Here is a 20,113-nt window from a genome sequence, read left to right as displayed (position 1 = left end):
TAAGTCTGCCCTGAGGCATGGTTGTCCTAATAAAATCATTCCCACTTGATTCTGACCAATGGCAGGGTTCAGGGCTATTGATTATTTCTTCTGGGTGATTTTGTTCAACATTTTCCCTCATGGCAAATATCTGCTTTTCTTGTTTTCTTGTTACATTCCTCCAATTCTCAGTCCTCATTTTACCTTATTCATGGGGACTTCTCTGATCTATTCAAATATGCAATTGCTTTTCTTTCTATATTGAAGAGATAATAAACTTCTTTTATATTATGTGTTTGTCTTTCAACCTGTAATGTTATTTTTTCCTGCTAATTGAACCATAAATCTCCAGCCAAAAGGTACAATAGTTGTAATTTCAAGATGATGCTGCATTTGCTAATCATGCTAAGGAGGAGAAGTGAGTGTTGAACATCACCTTTGTTTCCAGTGGCTCGGATTGAACAATCCGGCATTGATGGGCTCCTTCAACACCCGTTTCCAAGGCGCTTTCCAGCACTAGCAGATCCCGAGGGATTCCTCATGGAACCGCCCGCTGCAGGAAGCCACAAAATGTCCTTAGGAAAGCATTGCTTCTCACTAGTTCTCCTGACCCAAGGGGACACTTTTGAAGGGCGAGCCCCGCCAACAGGCAGAGCACAGCGGTGTTTTTAACGGGAGCCAGAGCTGGCACGGTAATTTCAGTTACAGGTTACTGCATCTACAAGCAACCTCTGATTTTGGTCTAACGTTTGGCAAGGGAGTGATTTTTTTTCTGATGTTCTTCTTTAGGTTGTGTTCTTGTTAAATCTACATAGTCTATACATTCAAGACTGAAGTTATTTTGTTCCTATTATTTTACTATGGATTTCATAGAATCCATGTATAACTTGTTAATCTCTCACCTTTGAGAGAGATTAACCTTTGAGAGCTAAAGATAAGTAAATAGTAAATTTTTATCTACTTGATGATGTGTACTTTTATGTAGAACATGTTTGGATTTGTTTTACATGAAATAATAAAAAGGGGTATACTAAAATATACATAAAAATTTCTGTGCTTATCCAAGTTTTAATAATTGGAAAGTAATTGATACAATCCATTTTTCACTTTTGTAAACCATAGGTCTTCATAAACTACCCATTCCTTTCCCCAACTTCAGCAGAACTGTAGTTGAACCCTTCAAAACCTTGAGAAACTATTTTTAGAAAAATGTTCTTCATATTTGGTGTCAAATGTACTTTCCATTCGTTCATAGAAAATGAGCATCTTCTATGGTAGGAAGTCAAAGGAGAAAATGTTGAGTAACATTTTAAAGATGCCAAATAAATAAGGTTTCCAGTTGGCCGTCGATCTGTGTCAGGAGGGGAGAAGCCACGGTGTTCAGCAAAGCTCTGGAAACAGTTTTCTCTTCCACAGTGGCAGGAAGGAATGTGACAGAGCGCTGTGCAGCTCTCAGAACACCTGCACTGCACGGTGGCCCTTGCCGCTGGTGTAGAACTCTACGCTGCACTTATGGGTGGTCGCTGTGTCACCGGGGTTTGATCTGCTAAGTGGATCCAGATCTTTTGATGCCACCTCACTCCCTCAAAAGGATATTTAAAAGACAAATAAGCTTCTCCAAGACCACCCTTAAAAAGTATCAGAGCAGACAATGGCAACAGTGCTCATAAGAGAAAAAGGCATTGAGATCACTCTTGTTTTTTATCAACCGAGCGAATAGTGGAACCCCCCCTCCCAAAAATGGGTTTATTCACAAAATACTGACTCTTCAATATAGAAATGATACAGAACCTCAAGATAATGTTGTTTCCTTTATTTGTACTTAACTTTTATTTTTATGCCTAGAAAAATACATGGAGATGTTTAGGACTAATGTGCTGGCAATTTCCTATTTTTAGTGATGGTAGCATAGTTCCGAAAGCAAGCACAATTATTCTGTGTGTTTTTCTTAAGGTTTATTCAGCAATTAGACCATAATTTTTCATATTTAAGGAAGTATGAAAAATTTGTCGAGTTTCAAAAGCTGAATACATGTAGCGTTGGATCAAGGCACATACAAGACTGGCCAAAGGGCGTACAATGCACTTTGGTTTTTTTGTTGAAAAAAAAATCATGGCAACAAAAAGTGGTATGGTTTTTAAACAAGTAATAGCTCACAATTCAGTAGGAAGCTGTAAAGAAATGTTACATTACAAGTCCATTATGTAACATCTGGGAACTGTGACAGTATTGGGCAGTATTCTCCATCATGAAAGGAAATTGAATATTTATGTACAGCGTTCAAGCATCTCATATAGCCAAATCTAAATTTGATTTCTAGTGTTTATTTTTCTTTGAAATTCTCACTTACTTAAAGCACTATTTTCCCTGGATTGCTGGAGGAATTGCTGATGGCGGCACTACCTTCTCTGCCATGCAGACAGCTTTGCTTGGACATCCTTTATAATAAAAAAACATCATGAACACTAACAGTTCTGTGTTTAGGATTCACTTTTTAAGAGTCTGGATGGTACAGGCAAAACTCCAGATGCAGTTCTAGTATAGGTGTTGATTACAATATAGACGTCTAAGTTGTCGTGGTTTCTATAAGTACACATACCCCTGCACTTAGGCTGTTCTTGTGAAGCCGTGTGATCTGTCTAGCTCTGCTGACGTAGCCTCAACAGCTGACTTCACGTGGTTTTACGCCAGCCGATGTATTCAGTTCAGAAAATAAGCTTAACTTCTCAAGGACATTTAATTTGCCTAGGGTAAAATGAGATGTGCAAGTTTCATATTGCCCATTATGTCACATATTTTGATTTATTGAATACTGCTGGGATAATACAAATTTAATCATTGGAACATTATTTCATAACTAGTTTTTGAAATTTATTTTCTCATTCAGCCAGTTTTCTTTTTTACATTGTATTAATACCAAAGTGAAAAACGGCCTGTGCTTATACTACAAGGATCTCATGTGAACGCAGTCCTGATTGTTCAACACAGCAAGAAAATTCACTTTCACAGTCAGCAAGTCATCTTACTCAGTAGAACACAAAGGAAATGGTTTATAACTTCAATATCTGCAAGGAAAATACAGTACAAATTACTAAAAAATACTAAAATAGAGAATTGTGTTCAGGCGTCCCCACTACATCAATCGCAGCAGCCACCTGAAATCTGAAACTTTTAATAAAAAGTTCTTAAATATAAATTATATGGCAAATGTACAGTACATTGCTTTTCTCAGTCTCTTTTCCAGTGTTTTGCAGTAGAACCGAGCTCCTACCATCACCTTTCTTAGGTCTAAAAACAGTTTGGCGCGGCATCAGGAGTGTGAGTGGTCCGAGTCTGGAATCCCACTGTCTCTATAGCTCCGGTTACTGCTGCTTTCACTGTGGTTGTTTTTGTACAGATTCATCCCGTTTGGAGGAAATATGGTGTGTATTACAAATTCCTCCTTGGAGATGGGTTCATTGCTTATCGGTAGCATCTGGAAAGAAGTTTCCCTGATTTCCAGGATGGAGTTGTCCTTCTTAGTGCCGGCTTCTGCATAGTCATCCTTTCTTCTCCTCCCTTTGCTGTACGCACAGTTCCGCGAGAACAGCGACCCGTTCCTGTGCACGTACCAACACACCAAAGCCAGGAGCGCGATGCTTAACAGGGCCACGGCCCCGCCAATGATGGCGGCCAGAGGTAAACTCGGGTTTTTGTAAGGTTCTTTCTCTTGCTCGCGGTTGAGGGTGGTCGTGGGGTTGTACATTCGAAGAGGGGCAGTTTCCGTCTCAATGCAGACAGGCGTTTCATCGAACAGGTAGAGGTTGCTGGTTTCCATGGGAACCATGCACACTCTGTAGGGGGAGTCGGGCTCTAGGGCGGTGACCAGGTACTCGCTGCGCTCCCCCGTGACGATGGTCTCTGTTATAGATCCAAAGGCTGGGCTGTGGCCCAGTTTCAGCCAGCTGAGTCGCAGGGCGGTCATGGGCAGCGCGAGCCTCCAGGATATGTGGATCGTGTCGGCGCTGACGGACTTGACAGTAATGAGGATGGTTTTCCGCGAGGGGCTGCCGGTAGTCCGCTGATCCTTGGTGAGCCTGGGGTTGTGGATGTCCGGTTGCCGGGTCACGGGGGCCGGCCACTGCCCCTGCGCGGGATGCGCCGTGTTGGGTGCGGCGGTGGTGACCTGAACGGTGCTGGCCACCGCGCTGTCTTTGCAGTCGAACAGGTCGGCGCTGAGGTCCTTGATGGCCATGCCCCGGACCTTTTCTGGGGCCTGGCACATGAGCCCGCGCACGTTCACCCTCACGGGGAGCGACTGTAACCAATCCCGCACCCATTTCATCTGGCACCCGCAGTGCCAGGGGTTGTTGCGAAGGATCAGTTGGGTGATGTTGTCCAGGTCGTCAAAGATCCCGTGCGGTAGGTTGCTCAGGTTGTTGTTGGACATGTCCAGCCGGTAGAGCTGCCGCAGGTACGAAAAGGCGTTGGGGGGCACCCGGCTGATGTGGTTGTCCTGCAGGTAGAGCCTGCGCAGGCTTGCGCCCGGGAGGTTCACGGGCGCGGCCGTCAGGGAGTTCCGCACCAGCGACAGCTCCGTCAGGTTGGCCAAGCCCAGGAACGCCTTGTCTCCCAGGCCGTGGTTGTTGAGCAGGTTCCCATCCAGCACCAGGCGCTTCAGGCTGGTGAGGCCGTGCAGGGACGGCGACGAGATGGTGGAGATGCGGTTGTCGTCCAGCCGCAGCTCCTCGATGGTCCTGGGCAGGCCGCCCGGGATGGTGCTCAGGTGGTTCCGGGACAGGAACAGCAGCCGCAGGCGGGTGCTGTCGCGGAAGGCGCCCTCCTCGATGCTCACCGCCGACACGGAGTTGTCGTCCAGGTGCAGCTCCTCCAGGAACGGGACCCTGGAGAGCGAGTCGTAGGTGATGGCCCTGATGTTGTTCTCCTGCAGGTGCAGCTCCCGCACGCGCCTGGGGAGGTTGGTGGGGAACTCGTCCAGGCTGTTGCGGTACAGGTATATTCTCTGCACCTTGAGCAGGTTCTTGAGGTCGGAGGGGATGCCGGCGTTGTTGATGTGGTTGTTCTGAAGGTAGAGCGTCGTGGCATCCTCCGGGATGCCGGCCGGAATGGATGTCAGGGAGCGATCGTTGCAGTAGACGAAGCCAGCGTCACAGCGGCACACGGAGGGGCAGGGCTTAGCCATGGCCGACAGCGGAGCCGCTTGCAAGAGCAGCCCGATTTTAGTCCCGATGAGGAAGAGGCTCCAGACTGGGCTGATCATGGTCAGCAGCGTCGAGGTCTGGACAGCGGGCCGCTCTGTCGCTGCAAGGAGAAACAGCAGAAGGGTCTCAAGAACAGATGCAGAAATGGAGACATATGTAGTCAGGCTCAGTATTTTAATTTTAAGAGAAAAGCATGCCAGCATTCATTGTATCTATCAACAAACACACTCATTTTTTGCCTCGAGCTTCTCTAAAGTATAAATTTATAACTATCACGTTTAAATCCATTTTACTTTAAAATGTTAAATATAATTACATATTCAAAATATTTTAAATTATAATTATATCATTCAGCTAGTCTCACGAAGGCATAAATTATAATTTATTATAATTTATATCATTCAGCTAGTCTCATGAAGGTTATCAAATTTCTAACTTTTTACATATTCATAGAAACTGACTTAGAGCGACACACTTTGTTATTACTACATGGGACATATCTATATATCTGCCGGTGTTTCCTGCCTCCTTTGGCAAATGATCAGGAAAGTACAGGCATATGTAAGGGAGCACCTGTGCTTTTCTGTGCTTTTCCTCTTCTGGAATAATTGGCTAAACACACCTGAGTTCTTTTACCTTGGTAAAGCCAAGCATTTGCTTTTGATATTAACGTTATTTCTTAATATTAATATTAGACATTATTTAAAAGGTATTTCTGGAAAGAAACTAGGAAGAAATAGTTCACTTTCTTCAGGAAAAGAGTTGTCCAAGTCATTTGTCAAGGTGGTGAAAATGGAAATTCCATTTTGTGCTGACCTTCTTCCCCTGTACCCATTTTGCTGCGTTTCATACTGCGTGGCTTGATAACTTGACCGGGTCTTTGTTACTTTCAGCCTCACACGTTCCGACAGCACACTGTCTGTCTTTGAATTCTAAGCTGGCTCCAGTCTCCTCACCGGCTGGAGAACTATAAATTTGTGGAGACGCCACGTGTCATCCTCCCTTCTGCACCGCTAGCTATTAACCAGCCTTTATAATTTCAGACATGAAAATGAAATAGCTTAATATTTTTCCTACCTTATTGAGCGATGTAAGTAATTTTACGTGGGTCACAGTCCAATGCACATATGTTATTTTCTTGGTGAGGGGCTGGGACTGTAAAACTCTTTCCTCCTTGGAAATGTTCTTCACTGTTTATTCAAGTAATCCTATGCCAGAGGCACCTCCAGCTCAGGTGTGCTGCTGCCAGTGGACATCCAGCTGTGCTTCGCTCGGCACGGTGGGCACGTGGGCACGTGGGCAAGCTCATTAAAGTGGGGGCCAGAAACAGCTCAGCTTCCGGACACTATGGAGGACACGTGGCTTCCTAATATATATATATATATATATATATATATTTTTTTTCCTGATAGTTTCATGTGATGACTCCTTTTGTATACCTTAATTCCCTCAGTGGAAACTGCCCTCTTTGAAATTCTTATTGGCTCTTCTGTGCAATGTGGTCAGAGACAAAGAGTTCAGCTGCTCATGAAGAAAGCCGATCGCGATGCTAAGGCCTGTGTAGTAACAGGTTTTCCAGGCACTCCCCCTACCTTTATTCCCATCCAGAATTATCCAAGTACACACTCTGTACAGTAGCTACATCCTGAGGTGTGATTACCTGCTGTGGGATAGCTATTTCTGCTTCTTGCTGCCTTTGCAGGATTTCCGTCTCAGCCACGTTCCCCCAGAATGAGTAGAGTCTCTGTTAAGAAGCAAAGGAAGCAATGCGAACAGTCTTCATGGGAAGAGAAGGAAGCACGTCCAATTTCCTTTATATTTCTCTTCTTTAAAACAGGCCAGGCCTGAGCACCTCCTGTTAAAGAAAGAAAAAAAAAAGTGATACTATTAATATTGAAAATTAACTTCCTAGAGGAACTTCCTAGAGGTGTACCATCAATGGTTTCCCTTAAGTGACACATCTCCCGTCATGCGGCTGGTGGAAATGGTGGAATGACCTCTCTCTGCTTGTGTTTACAACTTAACTGTATACATTAAGTTGTAGCCAGATACAAGACTGTCATTCAACTGGTAACTCCCGTTGTTAAGTGATCCTTAGTGTCACACTGAATTCAAACACAGAAGCAAAACTTCACTTAAGAAGCAGTGAGACCCTGTCAGGGTCAAGTTCCCTTCCTGATGCCTGTGCATAGGTTTAAAAGAAGAGCATGGCAAAGGAAGGAGCAAATGCGCAGTGAAGGCCTTTGATAAAAACACCGTAATCACTCTGAACTGCTGGAAGATGTTTTCATGACTCACACCGTCTACGGTTTAAAGTGTTAAAAAGGCGTCGCTTTTCTGCTTTTTCCTGGCTGACGACGGTGGTGCCCTCATCTTCCTCCTGAAGCTACAGCTGGGCTCTCCTGTGAGCTGGGAGCTCTGAGACTCGTGGCTTTGCCCACATTGTAGTACAGAAATTCAAGTCCCAGTTAAAAACTGTGTTTAAAAACTGTATTTTTAAAAAGAGAATACTTTTCTTTTAGCACATTGAATTAAAAAAAAAAGCTATGTTTCCAATAGGAAGGCCATTATTTTGCCCCATCTCTGCGCAGGGGTCGCTTAGTGAGCCTAGGGCCCTGAGGCATCTCTCCTTCTTGGTGTAAAGGGCAAATATGCTAGCCCCCCACAGCCTGTAGTTCTCACTTCTGAAAAAGGACCAGTCACTGAGCTGTGACTGCTTTGCCCATCATCCCGATAGAAGACTCATGAGGATTTTTAGGGGCTTGGACAAGGGGATAAGCGTGAGCATGGGTTACTCAGGGTCACCCATTCGTCATCTTCCATACGTACAGAGGACATTTGGGTACATGAGAATATCGACCCTGAGATTAAAAACTAAAGGACTGGTTTGCCTCTCTGCCTGCTGCCACCCAGCTTCGTGTTACTATCTGTTATCGCAAAATTCCCACTTCTTTTAGTTTGTCACTAGACACTAATGATGTCGTGGATTATATTAATACTAAATGAACTCAAAATGGCAAATACACATTTTCTTAAGTTTAAGCAACCTAAAAATAGTAGTTGGTAGATAGATAAACCAGACTCGTGTATATTGCAAAGTGCCCACACTGCAAAGTTTAAATGGTTTATGGGTAATGTAAGGGCTTTTCATATGACTACTAGATTTCAATAGTGTATTTGCTTATAAAATGTTACCTTCTACGTGTGTGAGAGTGGGAAACCATGCTGGTGAAATTATAACTACAAAGTCACTTTTGCTGTAAATGTTTTCTAACCTTGAAAATAATCCAACCTATGAAATCATGGTTGTTTTACGGAAAGGAGATAATTACTTCCGTTAACTTGCTTTAGAAATTAATTTAAAACTACTATGCAAATGGCAAGTGAGAACATGTAAAAACTGGGCAGTCATCAAGTATTTCTTATGTTCTGGGGCCTTGGTAAGCAGGGCATACTTCAGAGGTCAGAAGGAGGATCCACTGACTGGGACATGAAAATGGCTGATTGTTCACTCAGGACAGACCACACTGTGAGGTTCATAGTGAGAATCGGGGATAAAATAGCTGCACTAGCTGCTTTCAAAGGAAAAAGAGGGAACAGAAAAATCTCACGTCTATTTTGCCAAACTAGGCCTTAAGAATATATGAATTGAATCTTACTTTTTTAACCAGAGATGGAATAAGTGTTGATGTGAAAACAGAGATTAATTCAGTTTACCTGTTTTGCACTTACAAAATTGCTAGCACCACTGTTGATATGCAAACTCAACATTTGCTCTTCATGAAAAAGTGCAAACAGTATGGACTGACAGAAAACCTTAAGCCTCACTAAATCATGAGAAGAATGTCGTTCACTTCTCTTCAAATTTCATTAAAACTAAAAGCAAAAGCATAAAAACAAATGCTTGCTCAGAGAAGGGCAGTCTGGCAAATGGACACTCACATACAGCTCTCTCACCTGCCCCTACCATTTCAGGTCGAAACTGCTGAGCTTATGGTTGACTGCATTTTATAGCCTCTTCATAGTTAAGCCATCGTGCTACATAGGGTCTTTTGGCGTATTTAATATTCTAGTGAGCTCTCCATCATAAGCAACTCCCATACCTACACTTGGTCTCTGAGCTGGTTTTCAGGCACAGAGCCTGTGGTTGAGTATGGATGGTGAAGACGCTGGCCAGCTCCACAGCCCTGGCTTCAGAGGGGTCTGTCGGCATGGGCTTGAAAAGGGTTTTTGAACCAGAAGCATCAATCCTCCAGAAAGATATTGCCCCTGGGGGAACTTGGGAGAAAGCCTAAGCAGAGTCCTGGTGCTTAGGTGTTCTAAAACTGCTTTTAATGGAATCGTTACGTATGTAACACTTAAGCCTCAGCTAAAAGAAAAGCACACTCACCTTACTGGTGAAGCAGATTATTTCAACAGGCATCTTTTGATTGTTTCTTTTCAAAGTTTTTTTTTTTCAAATGGTTTATAACCCTAACCCAGTCTGAAATCTCTAATTTATTTTTATAATAAATCAAAAGGAAGTACATGAATAGATAAAGATGCTGTTCTTTGGAGGTGTTTTATGGACACTAGTAAATATCAGTAAGTTGCTTCTCAACAAGACACTGACATTTAGGTCGAATCAAGAACTTGATGGCATGTATATGTTTACGTGATTGCTTCTCTCCCAGTGGAAGGAGGCTTTGCCTGGGGAGGCACTCTTTCAGTTTCGAGAATGTAAGTTGGCTGAAAGTAGAGGTGTGTGGCAGTGATAACTTCGTGAGTCTTGTATTTACTACCTTTTACTCAAGTTAACTTTGATTTAACTTGTTTGATCAATACACTTTGAAGAAAGTCTACATCAAGTCAATGTTTTGAGGTTTGAGTTCCATTTTATTAATTTGACTCACAGAGTGATTTCTCAATGGCAGAAACTTTTTAAAAATATTAATTTTAAAAGTAAGACAGCATTTAAGATTTGCAATCAAAATTAGTTGCATTATTTTTAGTAAAGCTCTGATACCAAAGATATATACCAAATATATGCTTACACGAATCTGCCCACGGCTGTGAATGTTTCTAACTAAGCTGGAATGTCCACGAGCAGCATCTAGCACATTAGGAAAGTAATTTGTTTAGGAAGGTGGAAATTGCTCACCTGATGAACAACCTGTGAATGCTAAGGTTCTGCAGCAGTGAACAGTATTTCAGCCATGTGCAGGCGAAAATGGAAGACTGGACTGCGTTAGTGAAGAGTGACAGCAAAACGTTCTCGAAGCAGCCTGTCTGGCTGCTAAATTCTCCACGATCATCAGATTTCAGGAAAGTCCCAATGCCTTTGTTTAACAGGCAAGCAGAAGGGCCTCTAACTGTCCTCCTCAGTCAGGAAGTCTGCAGGGGTTACCAAGAGGCGGAGAAGCATGTGCGCCTTTTTATACTTGGTTTTGTCCAGAGTCTGTTCTAACCTGAAGAAGGTTGTTTAATTTATGGAAATCAGGAGATAAAAAGTTCCTCAAAGCGACAGGATTGCCCCACTGAGTTTGTTATAAATGTGTCTTAATTCTGCATTTGCTTCATTTAGTTTGTCTGTAAAGTGGAATCGAGCATATTTAAGGCAAAGGGTGAGGTGGTACCCCTCCTTACACCACAGGCGCTTCCTTCCATGATGTTCAGACTGAATGAATTAGAGAGCTCAGGCCTGAACGAAGTTGGGACAACTGAGGGGAGGTGACTCGCACAGGGCTTTAGTGTGTGCCCACAGGTGGGCAGCTGTGACATAAAGGATGCCTGCCTGTATCAACCCAGAAACACTGACATTGCAGACCTAAAGGTCCACTTCCGGCGTGTGAACCCAGCCGCCCTTTACACTCTGCATTTTCATGCAATAGTTTGACAACTATTTATCTGAGTCACCTTTGTGACAGTCTCTGTTCTGGTTAGCGAGAGCAGCTGAAATCAGAAAATACATGGCTTCTCTAGGTCTGAGTAAGGCGTTTATTAATTTAAGCTGCGTGGCTAGCACGAAGCCGCCGTACCCACACTCCAGTGGCACGCTCTAAGAAGCCATGCTGAAGCAAACGTGGCCTGCGGGTGTTCTCTTCAAAGTTGCCACGGTAACTTGTGCATGGGAAGTGAAAGAACAGAAGCTGTCATTGTCTCATCAAGTGAAAGCAATTTCTGACTCTCCCCCTTTGGGCAGACTAGTACCTGGAAAGAGCTCTTCATGCATCCCTGACACTTGATTTTAGAATGCGAGAGAGATTGTGCAGATACAAGGCACAGAGACGCGACCTATCGGCTAAATTGTCTTCTATGCCTTTCTCCTTATCGTGGATTCTGTGGATTCTTGTTAATGGATACAGCCGAGTCCTGGAAGCTCCCTCTGCTGCGGCATAAGATGGCTTTCAAAACTGTCTGTGTTGTTGTGATGTTTAGACACATTTCAAAAGTGCTCTCTGAAAGGAATATATCTATTTTGGTTTTAAAAAAGAAGGATCCCTTTCTTGAAAACAGTTTAGCAAGAGCCATCCCTCGGTTGGAAATGGGGTTGGTGATGTTTGGAGTCTGAAGCATGTTAGAAGATGCCGGGGCGCACCCCATCCTGCGGGCTGCTGTTGCTGAGATTTACTGTTGCGTTTGCCCGCTGGGGGGTGGTATACTCTACCAGAACACTGCTTGCAGAAGCCGCAAGTCAGATGTTGGCTGCTGCTGGCCAGTTTTTCTCTGGTTTAATTACAACAAAGCCTCCCGTTGAGAAGAACAGTGAAAGCCTCTGGGGCAAAAGGTGGGGGTGGGAATGGTGGGTTCTAGGGGAGGAGGAGGGGGAGGAATCAAGGCTTTTGAGAAATTCACTGAATCCTATCTCCCTCCTTGACTTTATTTATGGTGCTCTTCACTTGACATGCAACAACTATTTATAATGCCGTTTACTGGACTGGCATGGATTAGAGAATTCAGAAAAGGGTTTATTCAGAAATTTTACCTTAGCTTTAGATTTTGCCATTAATCACATTAATCACATTCTTTGCTATGGAGCCCACCCACCTCTAAAAGGGAAGAGGATTGAGACTGACTTGAAATGGCCACTCTAAACTAAATATTTTTAAATGACCAGATTTAATTTACCATTCATACGAACATTGGCCTATCATAACTAAAATGCAAGAAACATTCATATAATATTAAAATAAGGTATACTCCCAGCCATTAACATGTTTTAGGTTTAAAACTGTTCAAAATAACCCAGAAAGAGACTGCCTTGGGATGTGTGGCCAAGAAAAGCACAGGGGAAAATCTGCATTGCTTGCATTTGCATGTTTAAAACTGATAATTGTATTTTTCATCTGGAGAGACTGACTGTTCATTGGGGTCTTGTATCCCTAGGCAGGAGACGCTGAGTATAATTGGAGTTTCTATTTGATTGGGCGATATAGCCAGAGAAGAAACTGGGGTAAAGATAATTAATAGCTCGCTAACAAAGTCTGACAGCCACAAGATTTCAACCAAATTTATTTCACACCGCTTCATTTAGCTCTGAAAAAGTTTTGATAGAATCGGAGGCTCCTTAATTAACACTTGAAAGCAAAAGAAACATAGGCTCTATTAGCTGCCACATTTAGTCATGACAAATTTCCTGTTTTGTTTTGTAGTTCTTTTCACACTTTTGTAAAAATTTTATTTGCTGCCAGTTATGTCTCTCATGAACATTCGATTCAGAAATTGTTTAAGTGGACATTTGAACCTAGTAAGAATCGATTTTAATAGGGGTATGCCAAGAAACAGAAAGCCTAATTAATAACTGATTGATGCCACTATTGGAATACCCTACTAATGATGAATTCTTTATGTTTCTTCATTTACTAATATATTTTCTAGCCCGTGGGAGTCTTCTGTTAATGGAATAAGCTGATTTTTTTCGTTAAACACATGTAATGACGTTTTTAACCTTTTCCCTCACTGTGGGCTGACAAGTATGTAGATGTACGTGCATCCGTATAGACCTGAAGCTAAGCGGAATACCCAACCTTCGCACGGTCACAGCATACTGTGATTTTTAATCTTTGTAGTAATAGCAGTATGCTTACGGTACTTTAAAAGGATTACTTTCCTTACTCATTTCCAAAGAGATAGGTGTCAGTCACCTGTCACTCGGAGTCAGGGATAAGTGATTCTAGCCTGGGAGCTGACAGGTTCACCCTTTCTTTTTATCCTGGTCAGGATATTCCTGTGCAGTTAGAGATGAATGAAGGAATTGCTACAGCCAAAGCACTTTCCATGGCTCTGATCATGTTTCATCCTAACAACACAGCAAATCGGTGCTTTTTGAAGTGCAGATTTATTGAGAACAATCAAAATAACCAATTATTAAAGCCGTTTGATTTTGCAATTGAGAAACGCCAACATTTTCTATTTCCAATTAATTCTAAATAAATAAGCCCCCTCCCAGTGTTGGGGAAAGACGGGCCTGTTGCACTCTTCACCTTCATGCAACCATTTTGTTTCAGACACAATTTACTGAAAAACATTTTTTTTAAAGCAGATACATTTAAATGCCTTTTGGAAGCTTTGTAGTCTACACGCATTTGTTCCAAGATGAGATTTTCCACTGAGTTCCAAGTGAGTGGGCACTCTGCCTTTGCCGTTTGGTGAGGGCTCCAGTCTTTGCTCCCTGCTCGCGTCTCTGCATACCTCAAGCAAGGCTCCCGGGTGAGCTTTGTGAGTTTTTCTGGGTGGACTTACTCAGTTACTATGCTGGTCACATTCTACACTCGCCCAAGCGATGGGTTTTGGCCTTCTCCCGGCCTGGGAATATGGTTTGGCCCGAGACTGTGACTTTCCTAGTTGAGATTCCCGAGCCTGAAATGCCTGAAGGAGCTGTGGCAGGCTGAGCAGTGCGAGGTTCCAGGTCTAGGTGTAGCTGTTACCCTCCACCGAGGCATCACAGTCTCCCCGGGCAGCCCTGCTGGCCGTGAGCGACATGGAGGCTTTTCGCGGACTGCGTACTCGGGGCTGAGGGCTCACTGATTTTCTTTCACAGTTATAAAAACAGAGACTGGCGAGCACACCACGCACACAGCCCACACCAAGTGAGCGACCCTTCGCTCTGGTACCGGGAAAAATCTGCCTCCCATTCTATCGTAAACACCCAACTTTCCAACTTGCAGTTTTCCGTGAAGCTTTGTGCCGATAGCAATTGCTTGGAACAGAGAGGAGCTAGTTATTTATTTATTTGTTAACGATGTGAGTCTGTAAGAAACTTCTCTCATTTGGCTATTTGATTACTTTCCCTGGCTGGCATGCACGCACATCTTTGGCTGGTCCTGCTGACCGAGCAAACGTGGCTACCGTGGGGCTCGCTTGGAACTAAGCAAGTCATTTCTCTCTAGAGAGTCACAGCAAGGGAAGTTTCCGGGACAATGGTAAGAAAAAGCATGGAAAACACTTACCGGGAAGACGAGAAAAAGGCAATCCTTTATACCCCGCTGCTACCGCTGTAATTCCATTGCCTGCAAGCTGAAGTGAAAACCCTCCCCCGTCTCCGGAGCGCGGCATCCAGCGCACACAAAGCCACAGCAGCTGCAGCCGGGAGCCCGTCCTGCTTCTGATCGCTGCTGCGCGGAGCACTGCGCGCGGGAGCATCCAGTTGACTGCGCGCAGCCCACCTCCAAGTCTGAAGTTTAAAGCTTCACCTCGCAGTGGTGGAGGAAGGGGTGATGTCATAGGTGGGCAGGACTTAGCCGGGCTCTTGTTCAGTGAGGTAACTGGATAATCAAACAGATGAGTTTTGCCAACGCTAGAGGGGGCGAGAGAAGCCGAAATGAGCCGCTCAGCTTGCCAAAGCCAGGATGCCATTTGGTTTGTAGGCAGCTCTCGGAATCTCCGCGTTCCCTCAACTTTACCATTACACTCAGAAAAACACAGGTACACTAGAAGGATATTTATAAGATCACAACAGAGACACAGGTGTCTCATGCCCGAGCCGTTCGTATGGAAAATAAGTTAAGGAAAGTCAGATCACTTTATTACGTTACAATCGTAATCATGTTATATCTGTGGAGAATGGAGGATGGCAATACCAACTGATATTTATTTGGCAAATGAAGAGAAAGCTGGTTCAAATGATGAGTCACTTAGGAGAAAGGAAAAATGAACAAGAGAAAGATAAAAGTATTGAAGAAGGCAGTCTTATTGGGAAGTGAAGGGTTTTTTCCTCCACAAGTATTTTATTTTATTTTATTTTTTTACATAATAAAGCTTGTCTCACGTTCTGTTACGGAGACCTCTTGACCAGTGCGCGTAGAGCACACTTCTGCTTTAGAACTAAGTGGGTGCCGTCACTCAGATTTAACAGTCTCCTGAAATAAAGGGTGAAGACTGGCTAGAGCTCTTTTCTTACCTTCTCTGCCTTCGTGAGTGTGGGTTCAGAGGCAGGTTCTTAGAATAGGTGAGAGAAGGTTCTGCCAGGACTAATTCGTTTTCATTTGAGTACATGAATAAATATTGACAGTTGCAAGACACTGAGATTTCTGTGCCTCATTAACAGGATTTTAAGACTTTACTTTCCAGGTACAATTTTTCTCATCAGTCTTCTGTTATTTTGGACTGGTGAGCTTCCTCCTAGGGAAATGGTTTGAAGAGGTAGATATCGTTTCTGTATTTACCCAAACAGCCATTCCCTTTATCCTCCGTATATACTCGATTCTTCCAGGTTCCTGACTTTATCCTTTCTAGGAAATTTTCTGTTGGTCTCTGAAGGCTGGTTGTCTGTCTCAGGAGTAAGCGGCTACTTTCTCTTCATTAGCTTCATCTAGTTTGTGTGTGTGGCAGCTGTTTGACCTTTTGAATTCCCCTCCAAGAAAGGTGCCATCTGAGTGGAAGGTGACCCCCTTGATAAGAGACGTTCTGACACCTATTGTTCCATGATTGCTCTCTTGCTGACTTCTGAGGACTGGCCAATAGAAGCCAAGTAGGACTTTTAGCATTTTAACATCTGTTGAAAAGGCGGTTTCTCAGAAGTAGTGCAGGTTAAACTGTGAGGTGACTGCTGGATTTTTGAAGGAAAGAGAAGTAGGACTCTCTGCTACCCTCCCCCACCACCCAGGAAAGGATGGGCGTGTTTTCAGTTACTGAAATCAAACACCTGGATTAAATTTTTTCTTGCAATAATTCTTTCTAGAGGCCATTTTCAGATGAGACTTGATTGTATTTAAAAAGGAAATTTTTTGCCTGACCAAATTCCTGTGGGCTTATATCCATATTTAATCAGTTCTGTCTCCATTCCGCTGCCTGAAAACCTTCAACAGAAAAGAGAGATAAATGGGAAGTTTGGGTTATAGGCATCTAAAGGAAAGGCTGGCCTGGGAGCAAGGCACTCCAGGGACTGCGTTCCCTAGGCTGCCATTTGTTACCTGACTGCATATTACCTGCTCTTTGCTTTGGTTTCATCACATGGGAAATAAAGGCGGCAAGAATTTATTGAATGCTAGTTAACGTATTCTACCCCACCCCCTACTGTGAATTCAAAGTGTAGCAGTGTGCAAGAAATTGTCAAAAATGTAATCTACCCTGGAGGTACTCACTTTAGAGGCAAATCTTAACGGAGCCTTCAACTATCTCCCCCCCCCCCACTAATTCACTTTACATCCTGGTTGTAGCCCCACCTTCCTCCCCTCCCAGTTCTACTCTCCCTCCTTCCCCCTCCTTTATTCCTCAGAAAAGGAGAACTCCCTTTCCCATCCACCCCATCTCATCAAGTTGCATCAGGACTGAGAATGTCCTCTTCCCTGTGGCCAGGCCAGGCAATCCCACCAGGAGAAAGTGATCAAAAAGCTGGCAAGTGAGTCTGTGTCAGATGAGCAGAAAGCAGCTGAACTAAAGAAGTAAGAAAAGAATATTGCTGCATAGCACACTAAGGGCAAAAGTGACGCTGAAAAGAAGGCTCCTGGTAGGCCAACAGGCTCAAAGAAGAATGACCCAGAAGATGAGGAAGAGGAGGAGGAGGAAGGAGGGGTGAAGAATAAATGGCTGTCTTCTTCCCTTTTACAAACGTATATACTCCATTTGAACTCTAAATTACACATATCTGTCTGTATGTGGGGGTTGTCACACACGTTGTGATGTAAGTGTGGAGGTCAGAAGACAGTTTTCCCCTTCCACCATGAGTCCAAACAAGAGTCTCCAGGCTTAGGGTTCTTCTAGGCACCTCTGGATAGGAGGCGGTGGGGGTGTCCACTTGTTGCTGTTATCAGACCCTGACATTCTTTCTGTTGGCTGCAGGGACCTTTAACATGTGCTCAAGAGGCTGTTCCCTGCCCCTCCTCCAGCAAAGGTTCAAATGTTCCTTCTGCTTTCCTGCTGTGCATTCTAAAGGAGACTAACAAGAAAGGATAGATGTCCTAGTTGGAGAAGGGGGAGAGTAGCAGTTTTCCTTAGTAATACCCTCCAGGCTGCTGTGGGAAGCTGGGCCTGGAAGTCTCACAGCAGGAAGGACTCAAAGCATGCATGTGGAGGGCAGCTGAGAGTGAGCAAGGGGGCCTCACAGTCTTCCGTTCCTCGGGGCTCTCTCCTGGACTTTGCCACATGACCACAGACAAGTCACTTAATGTTTCAGAGTGTATTAGCTCAGAGCATGACTCATGGTTACTGCCCAGCAACGAGATAGCTGCTGTTACTGATGGGGGCATTTGGGCATGCGGGAAGTAGGAATATTGTTCAGTGATGGTAGGAGAGGGCCAATGAACATGGTTGTCACATTTCTCTTGGGAGCTGGTTTGTAGGGCGGGGGGGGGAGTGCAGTGGAGGCAGGAGACTGTCCTGCTTATTTCCTATTTGCCTATATCACAGGCTTCATGTTTCTGTGTTAAAATCTGGTTAAACCCTGGAAAATTTTTTTGGGGGGGAGTGAAAGATACCTGTTGTTACTTTGCATTTCCTTGTGTTTTGTAAGATGATCCATGAATGTAACATTGTTCCTGAGACAATGTGTTTCAGAAAGGAAACAAGCATCTTGGGAATGAACCACATTCTAGGTTTGAAGGTTTGGAACATGCCTTATCAGAGGAGTATGTGACTGTTTTGTTTGTTTGTTCTGTTTTTCTCTTTTCTTTTCTTTTCTTTTCTTTCTTTCTTTCTTTCTTTCTTTCTTTCTTTCTTTCTTTCTTTCTTTCTTTCTTTCTTTCTTTCTTTCTTTTCCTTCCTTCCTTCCTTCCTTCCTTCCTTCCTTCCTTCCTTTCTTTCTTTCTTTCACTTTTCCTTTTTCTTTATACCAGGTGTTGTTCTCCTGTCAGAATTGGGGGGGGGGGCATTACATTTGAGATCAGGTTTTTTCAGGCTGTGCCATTTTCTCAAGAAGAAAAGTGAAGAGCTTGCAGATTGCTTTGACTACGTCCCAGTGAAGCCACACTTACTGGGCATTACACAGGGGCCAGGCTCCTAACTTGCTTATATGGAGGCTTTCTCGTTGTCCTCATCACACACGCTCACCGACCACCTTGTAAGACATTGGTAGAGTAGATGATCCCACACCACCACCACCCGTGACGTTCTGAGATTAAATCTTAGGACACATCAAAGTTTATTTAAATTAGAAACACTGCTGTTGATCTTCTGTCCCTGGAGGCTACTGATGACAGTACAGAATCTTTCTAGCTCCAGGAGGGAGAAAAGGGAGCTCTGGCTTCGGTATGTTAAACGTCTGTTCCTAGGCTTGCAAGCCACCGAAAGTCTGAGCTGCGCTGCCCAGTCGACAGTTGTGTGAGAACCTCAAACATCCCAAATGGCTTCAGGTAAACTTAAGGCTTGTCAGCATGGAAACGGTTTCCCTGCTCTCGGTTCTCGCCTCTTCAGTGTCAGCAGACCTTACGCTGTGTACAGTGGGTTTGGGGAGTCCTGGCTTTCCTTTCAGGAGCACCAGGTGTGCAGTTAGCATCCCCTGATAGCGCAGTGTTCCAGAGAGGGAGGCTCTTCCTAGAAGCTCCTCTTCTCTCATTTGTTTAAACCTGAATAGATTCTATTCCAGAAGCTACTGTAAAAAACTGGGGAGACAAGCTGGTGAACTTCTGCCCCTTAGGAGCTGTGCTTAAAGTGGGTCCTTCTTAGAAACAGGGAGTCTTCAAGCTGGAGAAGGAAGCAAGGGATGCTAGAGATCATAGCTTTCAGGGGTTTGGTGTACTGAAATGTGTGTGTGTTTCAGAAATGTATAGACTTGACGCTCCTCTGTTTCTCTCTCTCTCTCTCTTTTCTTTTGGCCAGAGTTTCTGTTAAAGTTGCCGGGACATCTTTGAAATTTTATTCTGTCTGTAGACTCTTGAGTCTAGCCTACCCTGTCAACAGGTAGCGACACATAGCAGGGAACTCCAGGACCACATCGAAGCACGAGCCTACGTGATGTTAATAAAATATAGAGTGCACATTCAGCTATCTGGAATTCTATGAAGTCAGGCCAGATGCTTAATGCACCAGTTAGAAACCGTACCACATCTTTTTGAGCAATTCCACAGAGTATTGGAGAAATAATTAGATTTTAGCAGGTCACAGATGCCATAGAATACTAAAAAGGATTTTTAAATGCTTTATTAAACAGTTCTTCTGTTCTGATATTTGCCTTTTAGTCGACACTTAAAGTGTACCTTAAAAAACAACCATGCAGTCTTTTTGTACTATATCTCCAAAACATACTGCATTAAAGAAGACAGATCTGTTATCACAGATTGAGTCAGAAATCAGTGCAAAATCGGAGTGTCTGTTTCCTTGCTCACCTACCCACACTTGGGTCTTCCCAGCACCGAAGTCAGAGTGTTACGCTCCTGAGATTGGGAGGAAGATAATGGAGGTGGGGCAGGAGAACAAAGACTACTCGGAATGCTTTTTAGTGGTCCCCAGCAAAGAAAGGAAAGTAGATTAGTAGTTACTTGCCCACAGCACTGGGACTGGGTGAGGCAGGCGGCTAGAGA

The 20,113-nt window shown here is 43.9% G+C and overlaps 2 protein-coding genes across 13 annotated transcripts in view; one reads left to right on the top strand and one right to left on the bottom strand.

The window, feature by feature from the left end:
• Macrod2 (mono-ADP ribosylhydrolase 2) overlaps nt 1-20,113 on the top strand; it is a 1,947,949-nt gene that overhangs the window by 293,286 nt on the left and 1,634,550 nt on the right. The window lies entirely within an intron of this gene.
• On the bottom strand, nt 1,028-14,850 carry Flrt3 (fibronectin leucine rich transmembrane protein 3). Of its 2 annotated transcripts, none has more exons than XM_021661050.2 (3): nt 14,609-14,850; nt 6,258-7,035; nt 1,028-5,280 (listed from the first exon to the last, which is right to left on the bottom strand). In XM_021661050.2, the coding sequence occupies exon 3, from the start codon at nt 5,237-5,239 to the stop codon at nt 3,290-3,292; it is 1,950 nt and encodes a 649-aa protein (XP_021516725.1). In that variant the 5' UTR covers nt 5,240-5,280; nt 6,258-7,035; nt 14,609-14,850; the 3' UTR covers nt 1,028-3,289. The 2 variants fall into 2 exon arrangements, with proteins under 2 accessions (XP_021516725.1, XP_021516724.1); XM_021661049.2 differs by having other exon boundaries at nt 6,841-7,035.

This window comes from Meriones unguiculatus, chromosome 4 (genome assembly GCF_030254825.1).
Source record: "Meriones unguiculatus strain TT.TT164.6M chromosome 4, Bangor_MerUng_6.1, whole genome shotgun sequence".
NCBI classification, from domain to species: Eukaryota; Metazoa; Chordata; class Mammalia; order Rodentia; family Muridae; genus Meriones; species Meriones unguiculatus.
The sequence above is the reverse complement of the archived record's forward strand: the minus strand, read 5'-3'. Positions and strand labels throughout refer to the sequence as shown.